Source organism: Salvelinus alpinus, chromosome 16 (genome assembly GCF_045679555.1).
Source record: "Salvelinus alpinus chromosome 16, SLU_Salpinus.1, whole genome shotgun sequence".
Taxonomy (NCBI): domain Eukaryota; kingdom Metazoa; phylum Chordata; class Actinopteri; order Salmoniformes; family Salmonidae; genus Salvelinus; species Salvelinus alpinus.
The window spans coordinates 46,688,043-46,703,152 of record NC_092101.1 but is presented as its reverse complement, the minus strand read 5'-3'; the positions used below and the strand labels follow the sequence as shown (position 1 = coordinate 46,703,152).

Here is a 15,110-nt window from a genome sequence, read left to right as displayed (position 1 = left end):
TCCCACTCAGGCAGTTAGATGTGCTGGTGCCACTCAGGCAGTTAGATGTGCTGGTCCCACTCAGGCAGTTAGATGTGCTGGTGCCACTCAGGCAGTTAGATGTGCTGGTCCCACTCAGGCAGTTAGATGTGCTGGTGCCACTCAGGCAGTTAGATGTGCTGGTCCCACTCAGGCAGTTAGATGTGCTGGTGCCAATCAGGCAGTTAGATGTGCTGGTGCCACTCAGGCAGTTAGATGTGCTGGTCCCACTCAGGCAGTTAGATGTGCTGGTGCCACTCAGGCAGTTAGATGTGCTGGTGCCACTCAGGCAGTTAGATGTGCTGGTGCCACTCAGGCAGTTAGATGTGCTGGTCCCACTCAGGCAGTTAGATGTGCTGGTGCCACTCAGGCAGTTAGATGTGCTGGTCCCACTCAGGCAGTTAGATGTGCTGGTCCCACTCAGGCAGTTAGATGTGCTGGTGCCACTCAGGCAGTTAGATGTGCTGGTCCCACTCAGGCAGTTAGATGTGCTGGTCCCACTCAGGCAGTTAGATGTGCTGGTGCCACTCAGGCAGTTAGATGTGCTGGTCCCACTCAGGCAGTTAGATGTGCTGGTCCCACTCAGACAGTTAGATGTGCTGGTCCCACTCAGGCAGTTAGATGTGCTGGTCCCACTCAGGCAGTTAGATGTGCTGGTGCCACTCAGGCAGTTTACATTATTGATTGAGGACCTCTATGTGTTGAATGTGATTGCTTTTCTTAAATGTTATATACAGTGGGGAGAACAAGTATTTGATACACTGCCAATTTTGCAGGTTTTCCTACTTACAAAGCATGTAGAGGTCTGTAATTTTTATCATAGGTACACTTCAACTGTGAGAGACGGAATCTAAAACAAAAATCCAGAAAATCACATTGTATGATTTTTAAGTAATTCATTTGCATTTTATTGCATGACATAAGTATTTGATCACCTACCAACCAGTAAGAATTCCGGCTCTCACAGACCTGTTCGTTTTTCTTTAAGAAGCCCTCCTGTTCTCCACTCATTACCTGTATTAACTGCACCTGTTTGAACTCGTTACCTGTATAAAAGACACCTGTCCACACACTCAATCAAACAGACTCCAACCTCTCCACAATGGCCAAGACAAGAGAGCTGTGTAAGGACATCAGGGATAAAATTGTAGACCTGCACAAGGCTGGGATGGGCTACAGGACAATAGGCAAGCAGCTTGGTGAGAAGGCAGCAACTGTTGGCGCAATTATTAGAAAATGGAAGAAGTTCAGGATGACGGTCAATCACCCTCGGTCTGGGGCTCCATGCAAGATCTCACCTCGTGGGGCATCAATGATCATGAGGAAGTTGAGGGATCAGCCCAGAACTACACGGCAAGACCTGGTCAATGACCTGAAGAGAGCTGGGACCACCGTTTCAAAGAAAACCATTAGTAACACACTACGCCGTCATGGATTAAAATCCTGCAGCGCACGCAAGGTCCCCCTGCTCAAGCCAGCGCATGTCCAGGCCCGTCTGAAGTTTGCCAATGACCATCTGGATGATCCAGAGGAGGAATGGGAGAAGGTCATGTGGTCTGATGAGACAAAAATAGAGCTTTTTGGTCTAAACTCCACTCGCCGTGTTTGGAGGAAGAAGAAGGATGAGTACAACCCCAAGAACACCATCCCAACCGTGAAGCATGGAGGTGGAAACATCATTCTTTGGGGATGCTTTTCTGCAAAGGGGACAGGACGACTGCACCGTATTGAGGGGAGGATGGATGGGGCCATGTATCGCGAGATCTTGGCCAACAACCTCCTTCCCTCAGTAAGAGCATTGAAGATGGGTCGTGGCTGGGTCTTCCAGCATGACAACGACCCGAAACACACAGCCAGGGCAACTAAGGAGTGGCTCCGTAAGAAGCATCTCAAGGTCCTGGAGTGGCCTAGCCAGTCTCCAGACCTGAACCCAAAAGAAAATCTTTGGAGGGAGCTGAAAGTCCGTATTGTCCAGCGACAGCCCCGAAACCTGAAGGATCTGGAGAAGGTCTGTATGGAGGAGTGGGCCAAAATCCCTGCTGCAGTGTGTGCAAACCTGGTCAAGAACTACAGGAAACGTATGATCTCTGTAATTGCAAACAAAGGTTTCTGTACCAAATATTAAGTTCTGCTTTTCTGATGTATCAAATACTTATGTCATGCAATAAAATGCAAATGAATTACTTAAAAATCATACAATGTGATTTTCTGGATTTTTGTTTTAGATTCCGTCTCTCACAGTTGAAGTGTACCTATGATAAAAATTACAGACCTCTACATGCTTTGTAAGTAGGAAAACCTGCAAAATCGGCAGTGTATCAAATACTTGTTCTCCCCACTGTATATATTTTATTTATATTTTTTATTGTGCTGAATTCTATTGTTTTATACACGTGTATGTTGTTTTAATATTATGTTTTTATTTGTAATGTGTACATGGCTCTCTTGTAAAATATATTTTAATCTCAATGTGACTCCCTGTTTAAATAAAGGTTAAATAAAATAATTTAATCAATAAAGATAAATGGATGTTTTTAGAGATGAGAATGTCTAGCAATTTAAAATGGATAGAGGCATGATCTTATACAGTTGGCCTAAATCATCACTCAGGGGCGCTCACACAGGCCTATGTCTGCAAACAGTGAACAATTGTAATTGCCCACATTTCCTGCTGTCTCTCCGATCACCTCTGGACTAGGATGATATATTATACAGCTGCTTCACACTGTCTATGTGTCGGAAGTCACCCAGCTGCTCATGGCAACGTCATAAATCTGCAAGGCCTCAAAACTGAAGGAATGGAACATATTAGCGTAGTGTAATTCCATCTAATTAGATGGTGCCAATCTTTCCCATTGATTAGGGATTGAGGCCCTTTATCCTAATATACACATGACAGGCTTACTACATGGTGACCCAACATGGTATGGGGAATATGGACACGAGTCAACTTCAGACCACTTACTCTGTATACATTGTAAAACATCTGACTAACCTTTTGGGGTAAACTCTCTCTTTGAGAATATATGCAGCAACCTGTCAGTCATCACAGTGCTGAATATTGGCTTGTTAGCAAGGTGTAATTCCCAACACAATCAAAGGTGACTACAACAGACAAAGGGACTGAGTATGTAGCTAATGAACTCAATCTTCAAGAGAATGGCCTTTGACTACTGCCATACAAGTAGTCAGTAAAATGTCCTTTAGTATTCACATAAGCCTCTCAGTGTGCTCCAGCTGAACTCCTCATCAACTAATTAATGAATGTCATTTATCCCCAGAGAGGAAAATTGTAGGCTTGTCAACAGCCGCAGACATAGATAGACAGTGCATTACAGAGACACACCGGTACACAGAACATAGAAAGGAACCAGGAAGAACACAGGTAAGAATGCTGTAACGGGACAACACCAGTTTGCGGGGCCACAGATGGCCATCTAGTGATTACAGAATGGACTCACACCTTCTGATGAGCATCAGATTAAAAGGGGAAAGGTCCTATTGAAACATTTTTGGGTACTCTGTCAAACATTCTTTCAATAAAACAGAATGTAATGCAGCACAGATAATGATGCAGATTATTTTAAATAAAAAGAAGACTGTTAGTGGAACTGTCTGTTTACCTCATAAGAAAGATATTCGGTTCTAATGTACTGTCTATGAGAAGGTAATATTGTATTTCAGTAAAATGTGTACATTTTCTTGTTTACTTAATAATGCTGGTGTGTCATTATACTGCGTTAACAGACAAGTGATACTGTGAGGTCAAGATTCTTACAGTACCCACAAGCTATAAAAAGGTGGAGCCATTCACCAAAAACAAAACACATACAGTATCTCCTGGGAATTAATGAATAACTAGGCCACCTCAGATATCCAAAGAATTAGGCAACCACTGAGAACATAAAGAGATTAAATAAAGAGAGTAAAAAAGAGAAATGTAGATCATGTCATACATTTGGCAAAGCATGCCAAATCAAATCAAATGTTATTTGTCACATGCACCGAATACAACAGTGAAATGCTTACTTACAAGCCTTTAACCAACAATGCAGTTAATAGAAATACTTAAACAAATAAGATATAAAAGTAACAAATAATTAAAGAGCAGCAGTAAAATAACAATAGCGAGGCTATATACAGGGGGTACCGGTACAGAGTCAATGTGCGGGGGCACGGGTTAGTCGAGGTAATTGAAACTAGACTTGGCGCTCCGGTACCGCTTGCCGTGCGGAAGCAGAGAGAACAGTCTATGACTAGGGTGGCTGGAGTCTTTGACAATGTTTAGGGCCTTCCTCTGACACCGCCTGGTACAGAGGTCCTGGATGGCAGGAAACTTGGCACCAGTGATGTACTGGGCCGTACTTACTACCCACTGTAGTGCCTTGCGGTCGGAGGCAGTGCAGTTGCCATACCAGACAGTGATGCAACCAGTCAGGATGCTCTTGATGGTGCAGCTGTAGAACCTTTTTGAGGATCTGAGGACCCATGCCAAATCTTTTGAGTACCCTGAGGGGGAATAGGTTTTGTCGTACACGCTTCACGACTGTCTTGGTGTGCTTGGACCATGTAAGTTTGTTGGTGATGTGGACACCAAGGAACTTGAACTCTCAACCTGCTCCTTTACAGCCCCGTCGATGAGAATGGGGGCGTCCTCGATCCTCCTTTTCTTGTAGTCCACAATCATCTCCTTTGTCTTGATCACGTTGAGGGAGAGGTTGTTGTCCTTGCACCACACGGCCAGTAGATAAGGATCTACACTGAGTGTACAAAACATTAGGAACACCTTCCTAATATTGAGTTCCAACCCCTTTGGCCTTCAGAACAGCCTCAAGTTGTCGGGGCACGGACTCTACAAGGTGTCAAAAGCATTCCACAGGGATGCTGGTCCATGTTGACTCAAATGATTCCCACAGTTGTGTCCAGTTGGCTGGATGTCCTTTGCGTGGTGGATCATTGTTGATACACACAGGAAACTGTTGAGCATGAAGAAAACCCAGCAGTGCTGCAGTTTTTGACACAATCAAGCCGGTGCGCCTGGCACCTACTGCCATACCCCGTTCAATGCTACTTAAATGTTTTGTCTTTCTTGCCCATTCACCCTCTGAATGGCACACATACACAGCCCATGTCTCAATTGTCTCAAATCTCAAGGCATAAAAATAATTCTTTAACCTGGCTCCTCCCCTTCATCTACACTGATTGAAGTGAATTTAACAGGTGACATCAATAAGGGACCATAGCTTTCACCTGGATTCACCTGGTCAGTCTGTCATGAAAAAGAGTAGGTGTTCCTAATGTTTTGTACACTCAGTGTACAATCCCAGTCCCTCTGTGTAGCCACTGGACCACATGTACAGTACATCCCATAGGATCTCACTGTCCTTGCCTGCACTGCAGTTGATGAAATGCATTCATGCAATAAAAATTGGTTGAAAAAGGCTGAGCAAAGCAGCTATACTGACTCATCTTGAATGTAAGTATACGGGTTGCTATTACAATGCTAGTATTTCGATTTGGGATGGATAGGCCTACAGTAAAAGTCAAAAGTTTGGACACACCTACTCATTCAAGGGTTTTTCATTATTTGTACTATTTTCTACATTGTAGAATAATAGTGCAGATAAAAAACAATGAAAAAACACATACGGAATCATGTAATAACAAAAAAAGTGTATATATTTTATATTTTTGATTCTTCAAAGTAGCCACCCTTTGCCTTGATGACAGCTTTGCACACTCTTGGGATTATCTCAATCAGCTTCACCTAGAATGCTTTTTGAACAGTCTTGAAGGAGCACTTGCACTTGCACTTGCTGAGCACTTGTTGGCTGCTTTTCCTTCACTCTGCGATCCAACTCATCACAAACCATCTCAATTGGGTTGAGGTCGGGTGATGCAGCACTCCATCACTCTCCTTCTTGGTCAAATAGCCCTTACACAGCCTGGAGGTGTGTTGGGTCCTTGTCCTGTTGAAAAACAAATGATAGTCCCACTAAGCACAAACCAGACGGGATGGCGTATCGCTGCAGAATGCTGTGGTAGCCATGCTGGTTAAGTGTGCCTTGAATTCTAAATACATTACAGACAGTGTCACCAGCAAAGCCCCCCCACACCATCACACCTCCTCCTCCATGCTTCACGGTGGGAACCACACATGCGAAGATCATCTGTTCACCTACTTTGCGTCTCACAAAGACACAGCAGTTGGAACCAAAAATCTCAAATTTGGACTCATCAGACCAAAGGACAGATTTCCACCTGTCTAATGTCCATTGCTCGTGTTTCTTGGCCCAAGCAATTATCTTCTTCTTATTTGTGTCCTTTGGTAGGGGTTTCTTTGCAGCAATTCAAACATGAAGGATTGATTCACGCAGTCTCTTCTGAACAGTTGATGTTGAGATGTCTCTGTTACTTGAACTTTGAAGCATTTATTTGGGCTGCAATTTCTGACTCTGGTAACTCTAATGAACTTATCCTCTGCAGCAGAGGTAACTCTGGGTCTTCCTTTCCTGTGGCGGTCCTCATGAGAGCCAGTTTCATCATAGCACTTGTTGGTTTTTGCGACTGCACTTGAAGAAACTTTCAAAGTTCTTGAAATTTTACTGATTGACTGACCTTTATGTCTTAAATTAATGATGGACTGTCATTTCTCTTTGCTTATTTGAGCTGTTCTTGCCATAATATGGACTTGGTCTTTTACCAAATAGGGCTATCTTCTGTATACAGCACCTACCTTGTCACAAAACAACTGATTGCTTCAAACGCATTAAGAAGGAAAGAAATTCCACAAATGAACTTTTAACAAGGCACACCTGTTAATTGAAATGCATTCCAGGTGACTATCTCATGAAGCTGGTTGAGAGAATGCCAAGAGTGTGCAAAGCTGTCATCAAGGCAAAGGGTGGCTACTTTGAAGAATCTTAAATCTAAAATATATTTTGATGTGTTTAACACTTTTTTGGTTACTACATGATTCCATATGTGTTATTCCATCATATTGATGTCTTCACTATTATTCTACAATGTAGAAAATTGTAAAAATAAAGAAAAACCCTTGAATGAGTAGGTGTGTCTAAACTTTTGACTGGTACTTTACCAGCGCAAAGTTTGCACATGTTATTTTCTGGTGGAAATAAACATCTGACCAAACCCCAAACCTTTTATAGAAGTCAAGTTTATATATAATGTTTCATTTATACATTTTTTGTTTTTCCTATTATCTTGAAGGGGGGAAAGTTCTGAAAAAGCCTGGCGCAAAGGGATTTAATTTGGTCTATTGGTTGTTACATGGTAATTAAATGCTAAGATAGATAAAATGCTGTAAAAATGTAAACCTGTAAAAATGTATGAGAAAATGCACAGAACCAGTGTTTTCAGAATTCAATCAACCAATGGACTTTTTCTCTCAAGTGTAACACTCTGGGTAGTCGACTGGTCTACAAATCACACCTACTTCCAGACAGCGTAGGGTTGGGCAGTCAACCAATGTCCTTGGAAAGCACAACAAAGCACTTGTTCACAGACACAGAACCGTCTCTGCGCGTGGGACGGGACGAAAGAGGGAGCCACCACAGCTAAAGCAGGTCACTAATAAACAGGTTCATTTCGTTGCTGAGTTTATTTCAACCTCTCTGGTCTACATCTTTACGGATACAAAGTAAACTCGCAAAACGACGGCGTTTTCGGTACTGCGTTAAGCGCCAACAACCGTCAGTTTTTTTTCTTTTACATTCAGGTAAGTGAAATGGGCGTTAAATCGAATTTAAACCGTTAGAAAGCGAAATAATCACCTATTTAAATGGGTAGACTTCATTTTAACATTTAGTTTGAGGACTTTTCCCACGCACTCTACGGTGGTTCAAAAAAGTCAACAGTCTACAAGACATGGTGTTCGATTGGCTACATATTGAACACCATGTCTTCTAGACCAGGGTTTCCCAAACTGGGTCCTGGGGCCCCCGCTGGGTGCACGTTTTGGTTTTTGCCCTGGTACTACTACACAGCTGATTAAAATAAGCAAAGCTTGATGATGAGTTGGTTATTTGAATCAGCTGTGTAGTGCTAGAGCAAAAAACCTAAAGGTACACCCGGCGTGTGCAGAACCTAGTTTGGGAACCCCTGTAGAGTGTACTGTAAGTGGGGATAGGCCTCAAACGAAATATTAAAATAACGTCGACCAATTTAAATAGGTTATTATTTCGCTTGTAAATGTTTTAGGCTACGTTTGGAGTATTTTATAATTAATATTAGTTGCTCTAAACTAGGTTTTCTTTTGGTCTATATATTGTCAAGTGTTCCCGTTCTCTCACACAAGCTCGCAATTGTGCCTGCTCTGAGAGACGTGAAGTGCGCTCATCGGGCTTGAGGGGGGCACTCACAGGTGTGGCCTGTGGGGGTTTCCGTTTGCATTGTTACTAGCTTTTCTCTGTTATTTCTGTTATTTTAAATTTTACATCCTGTATTAGGAAAACATGTCTAGTGGTTGACCTGGTTGACTCTTCAGTAAACCTGATATTATTTCGTACATAACATCAGATAGCCTTTAATGGGAACATCTCAGGCTAAAAAGTTAAAATACATTGGCATTATGCCCGTTTGTGTTCTCTAAGGGAGAAACATTTTTAAACACAGTTATTTTTGCTCTAGTCTGTCTAGCCCTGCATTGAGAGATTGTGAGACATTATTTGTTCATTATTTTCTTGTACTCCTTTATTCTTCATTTTGATTTATTAGAGTGCCCCTCTCTAGAGTGTTTTTAATAGCCATGTAACTAGAGTCGCCTACTACTAGCTGTGCCCCGGCCTTAGCCTACATTAGGCACGGGGGATAATAGTTTTTGACAGATGTGAGGCATGTGATTCAGGGTTAGAATTCTGTTATCAACAAGAGATGATTGAGTGTGTGGCTGTCTGTACTGGATGACAGCAGCTCTGTACTGGGTGACAGCAGCTCAGTGAGTAGTGGGTGGCTGATCTTTGACTCCAGCTTAACAGCCTCTCTATCACTGTGTTGTCTGTTTCATAGAGGCAACATTTACATGGAGCTCTGAATTGTAGGCTGCTGTTAAACTGTATTGTATTATTGTATTTGATTTATTTGACGATTTAAAAACACAATACAATCACACCTGGATACAACCAGGGATGGAAATTAAGCTGTAAACATACACTGTATACTCTCAAAACAAGGTTAAAATGTTGATGTCATGGATGGTCAGTCCTTGCATCCATAGCTCTGTCCATGTATTTGAGAGTGGTGACATCTCTCCAGGCCCATTCCTCAAGCTTTTTTAAAATCAAAACAGAGTAGGGGTGGACGCTTTGTTATTGTTTCAGTTAAGGACTTTAGCTTTAAAGCATTTAGCCCATTAACCATTTCTTAAGGTTTGCCTAACATAGGGGGTGGTTTTGTCTCTTCTGTCAAAACGTCCAGTCGGAGGTGTTTATTTTGGTGAGGCAGTATCATCACCATGTACATGCAGAGTCCTGGAAAGGTGTCTAAACTTTACACACTGCAGAGGGAGTTATTTCCAATATGCTGTGATGATGATGGAAGCTACTAGGCAGGCTATTGATAAACACAGGTGGAACCCCCTTCAGAAGACACCTGATCCTCCTGCCCAAATCTACCCCTCCCTCTCTCCCACAGTATCCACACAGGAGAGCTCTTGTTGGATCCTTTTTTTTTTTTTTTTTTTTTTTTTTTAACTGTGGCCAGTTTTTTTTCTCCTAAATACCATGGCAACCACATTTCCCACACCTAGCAGTCTTGACTTTTCCCTTCACCCTCCAAAAACAAAGACAAGAAGTTAGGGAGCGAGGAGGGGAGGGAGGGGTAAGAGGAGGAGAGGGAAGACAGAATGAAAGATATGGAGTGGGGGAGGGGGGTTGTGGGAGGAAGGGGGGAGAGGATGAGGGGAAGGTGTATGAGAAGGAGGCTCTCAGTCAGGAGAGACCCCTACTGAACTGAGTCATAAAGAGAGAGAAGTAATGGCTGTACTGGTTTGAGCCTGGCCTGTCTGTTTTGTTTGTCCTCCATGATGTAAAGCTTTGGGCCGTTCACAGTGTGTCTGTGAGTGTGACTGTAAGGAAACAGGGAGTTCTTCACCCCCTTTCAGGCAAGAAAACAGACAGGCAGGCAAGCAGGAAGACAGGCAGACAGGCAGGCAGACAGACAGACAGGCAGGCAGGCAGGCAGGCAGACAGGCAGACAAGCAGGGAGGAATACAGGCAGGGAGGTAGACAGGTGGGCAGGCAGGCAGGAAGACAGCCAGAGAGGAAGACAGGCAGGCAGACAGGCAGACAAGCAGGAAGACAGGCAGGCAGACAGGCAGGGAGGAAGACAGGTAGGCAGGCAGGAAGACAGGCAGGCAGCCAGACAGGAAGACAGGCAGGGAGACAGGTGGGCAGCCAGGCAAGCAGGAAGACAGCCAGGGAGGAAGACAGGCAGGCAGACAGTCAGACAAGCAGGAAGACAGACAGGCAGGGAGGAATACAGGCAGGGAGGAAGACAGGTAGGCAGGCAGCCAGGCAGGAAGACAGGCAGGCAGCCAGGCAGGGAGACAGGTGGGCAGCCAGGCAGGCAGGAAGACAGCCAGGGTGGAAGACAGGCAGCCAGGCAGGAAGTAGGCAGGAAGACAGGCAGGCAGGCAGGAAGGCAGGAAGACAGCCAGGCAGGGAGACAGGTGGGCAGCCAGGAAGGCAGGAAGACAGCCAGGCCAGAAGACAGGCAGGCAGCCAGGCCAGAAGACAGGCAGGCAGGAAGACAGGAAGACAGGCAGGAAGTCTAAATGTCTTGTACTACTGTTATCTAATGAATTTAGCCACACACTGTTCTTGCCCGGTGCTACAATGTGTCATGATAAATAGATGGAACAATGCAGTCTTTTGATGTCAAAGACGGACATGGCCTCCTCAGCATCAGCACTAAAATAAATACTTCACATCTGCACTTCACAAATGTAAAAATCTGCTTTAATTAAATCAGCTTGTTGTGAATGCCAAACTTTTGCTTGTTGACTATTATAAAATAATGGCCATTGTTAAGTCTGTTTATACTGTGTGCTAGCAGTTACGTGTGGCCTAAATTCAAAACAAAACCAAATTTGGCCGAGGATGGGATATGAAGTGTTCAAAGGCAGCAGGACAATTTGAGGGATTGAAGGAGACTCCCACTGCCCACGGGGCCCGGGTGAAAAGCAGCATTGTGCTGGGTTGGGCTGCTGTCTGAACTCTGAACTCTGGTTCCTGGTACCAACATCTCCATGCTGGTTCTGACTTTGCTGGTTCATATAACTCAAAGCCGAGGTCATCTGTAAAGTGTTTATGTTGTAAATGATGGCCTGATGCACCCCTTCTAAATAAATGATGGCATGGTGCACCCCCTCTAAATAACTTAACATTGGTAGTATTCATAAAGGAGAACAGACATCGGACTACTTACTGTCTGTAAATGTACAATCAATTATCAAATACATCTGTTTAATAAGTCATACATGTTGGGACCAGTCAAGTAAATAATGTTTAATAAGAATATAATAGCAATAAACACACATATGTATTTAATTATATTACTGTAAAGCTTGCCAAGTGTAATCATGTCGATTCATTCTATTCGTGTAAATCTTGAGATGACCACGGTCAAGTGTAATCCTGTACATTGCCACACCTCACACCTCATCAAAGCTATGTGTCAAGTGCATATATTTTGTCTCTGTAGGTCCCTGCCATCTTTGAGAGATGTTTGAGAAGCAGCGTTACGACAGCCCTCCCGTCTACAGTCCTCCATACAGCCCGGAATCCAATGGCTACGGCCCCCCACAAAGCTACCACCCGCCCAGGAGTGAGTTTGACCCATATCCACCCCCACCGGGGTCCTACTACATGGAAGAGAAGCCCCAACACTTCTACAAGTGGATCTCTCCTCCTGGCATCGTCAAGGCCATGTTTGGCACAATCATAGTGCTCTGTGTGGGGATCTTTGCCTGTGTGGCCTCCACCCTTGTCTGGGACATGCAGTACGGGATGGGGGGGGTGGGGGGGATGGGCTCCTACGGCGGAGGGATGGGCTACGGTGGCGGTTATGGGGGAATGGGCGGCGGCTATGGCTCCAGCTACGGCTCTGGCTATGGAGGAGGCTATGGAGGAGGCTATGGAGGAGGCTATGGTAGCTCCTACCCGACACCTTACTCGGCCAAAACAACCATGATAGCTATGGCGGCCATCAACTTCTTTGTAGCGCTGGGATTCTTCGTGGCCAGTTTCTCTAAATCGACCACGTTCAGGAGCAGGAAGTTCTTCCTGGTGGTTCTGGTGGTCAGTGCTATCATGGCTGTCATCCAGGGCATCATCACCATTGTGTACGTCGTAGGGGTGAACCCTATGGCACAGAGCTCTCAGAACATGATCTACAACCCTATGCTGATGATGTGCCAGAACCTGTACGGAAGCAGCTATTCTAATATGGGTGGAGTGGGGGGTTTCGGCATGTATAACCAGTACCTCTATCACTACTGCTACGTGGACCCACAAGAGGTAGAGCAACAGTTATACTACCTGTGTAATGTGTCATTTGATTGTGGTGTTGTTGGTGCTCTGAAGATGTAGAATTGGTCTATGATTACAGGCGGGTCCTTAACCCCGTTATTGAACCCTTATACGGTGTATTATTTTTGTTGCCCTTTAAGCCTTAAATAACAATGTAGTATTTCAGATAGTTTGTGTAATAATTGACTTCCGTAATCTCCTTGATGTTGATGTGTCTCCTTCAGGGTGTAGCCATGGTGTGTGGCTTCCTGGTTACCGCTGCCTTGGTCGTGGCTGCTTTCTTCTCCCACAAAACCAGAGGCAAGATCTGGCGCTACGGCAAGCCCAACATCTACTGGGAACAGCCCCCTGAGACTGGAGGACTAGTTTCTGAAGGCAGAGATGTGAAGGACTGGGTAAGGAAAACTCATCCTGGTATGAATATTATGCTCATCCTGGTATGAATATCATGCTCATACTGGTATGAATATCATGCTTAGACTGGTATGAATATCATGCTCATACTGGTATGAATATCATGCTCATCCTGGTATGAATATTATGCTCATCCTGGTATGAATATCATGCTCATCCTGGTATGAATGTCATGCTCATACTGGTATGAATATCATGCTCATACTGGTATGAATGTCATGCTCATACTGGTATGAATGTCATGCTCATACTGGTATGAATATCATGCTCATACTGGTATGAATATCATGCTCATACTGGTATGAATATCATGCTCATACTGGTATGAATGTCATGCTCATCCTGGTATGAATATCATGCTCATACTGGTATGAATATCATGCTCATACTGGTATGAATATCATGCTCATACTGGTATGAATATCATGCTCATACTGGTATGAATATCATGCTCATCCTGGTATGAATATCATGCTCATCCTGGTATGAATATCATGCTCATACTGGTATGAATATCATGCTCATACTGGTATGAATATCATGCTCATACTGGTATGAATATCATGCTCATACTGGTATGAATATCATGCTCATACTGGTATGAATATCATGCTCATCCTGGTATGAATATCATGCTCATACTGGTATGAATGTCATGCTCATACTGGTATGAATATCATGCTCATACTGGTATGAATATCATGCTCATACTGGTATGAATATCATGCTCATACTGGTATGAATGTCATGCTCATACTGGTATGAATATCATGCTCATACTGGTATGAATGTCATGCTCATACTGGTATGAATGTCATGCTCATCCTGGTATGAATATCATGCTCATACTGGTATGAATATCATGCTCATACTGGTATGAATATTATGCTCATACTCTTGATTGATGGATTTGATTTGCCAGTAAAAAACAACAACAACATATATTGAAAAAATATAATAAAAACAATAAATGTGACAGGGATATCACAATAAATGTGACAGGGATATCACAATAAATGTGACGGGGATATCACAATAAATGTGACGGGGATATCACAATAAATGTGATGGGTATATCACAATAAATGTGACGGGGATATCACAATAAATGTGACGGGGATATCACAATAAATGTGATGGGTATATCACAATAAATGTGACGGGGATATCACAATAAATGTGACGGGGATATCACAAATGTGACGGTGATATCACAATACATGTGATGGGGATATCACAATAAATGTGACGGGGGTATCACAATAAATGTGACAGGGATATCACAAATTCAGAGACTACACACAATATGCCCATAATGACAAAGCAAAAACAGGTTTTTAGAAATGTTTTCAAATGTATTAAAAATGAAATATCACATTTACATAAGTATTCAGACCCTTTACTCAGTACTTTGATGAAGCACCTTTGGCGGTGATTACAGCCTCGAGTCTCCTTAGGTATTATGCTACAAGCTATTTTCAGGTTTCTCCAGAGATGTTCGATCGGGTTCAAGTCCGGGCTCTGGCTGGGCCACTCAAGGACATTCAGAGACTTGTCCCGAAGCCACTGCTGCATTGTCTTGGCTGTGTGCTTAGGGTCGTTGTCCTGTTGGAAGGTGAACCTTTGCCCCAGTCTGAGGTCCTGAGCGCTCTGGAGCAGGTTTTCATCAAGGATCTCTCTGTACGTTGCTCTGTTAATTTTTCCCTCAATTCTGACTAGTCTCCCAGTCCCTGCCGCTGAAAAACATCCCCACAGCATGATGCTGCAACTACCATGCTTCACCGTAGGGATGGTGCCAGGTTTCCTCCAGACGTGACACTTGGCCAAAGAGTTCAATCTTGATTTCATCAGTCCAGAGAATCTTGTTTCTTATGGTCAGAGTCCTTTAGGTGGCTTTTGGCAAATTCCAAGCGGGCTGTCATGTACCTTTGACTAAGTAGTGGCTTCCATCTGGCCACTCTACCATAAAGGCCTGATTGGTGGAGTGCTGCAGAGATGGTTGTCCTTCTTGAAGGTTCGCCCATCTCCACAGAGGATCTTTGGAGCTCTGTCAGTGACCATCGAGTTCTTGGTCACCTCCCTGACCAAGGGCCTTCTCCCCCGATTGCTCAGTTTGGCCGGGTGGCCACC

General features: G+C 43.8%; 1 protein-coding gene across 1 annotated transcript in view; it reads left to right on the top strand.

Moving 5' to 3' along the window:
* Nucleotides 1-7,493: 7,493 nt before the first annotated feature.
* Nucleotides 7,494-15,110, top strand: part of LOC139541602 (occludin) — a 54,359-nt gene continuing 46,742 nt past the window's right edge. The window contains exons 1-3 of the mRNA XM_071346415.1: nt 7,494-7,756; nt 11,740-12,554; nt 12,791-12,961. Of these exons, the coding sequence (XP_071202516.1) occupies nt 11,760-12,554; nt 12,791-12,961 (966 nt within the window). The 5' untranslated portion in view covers nt 7,494-7,756; nt 11,740-11,759. The remainder of the gene's footprint in view (nt 7,757-11,739; nt 12,555-12,790; nt 12,962-15,110) is intronic.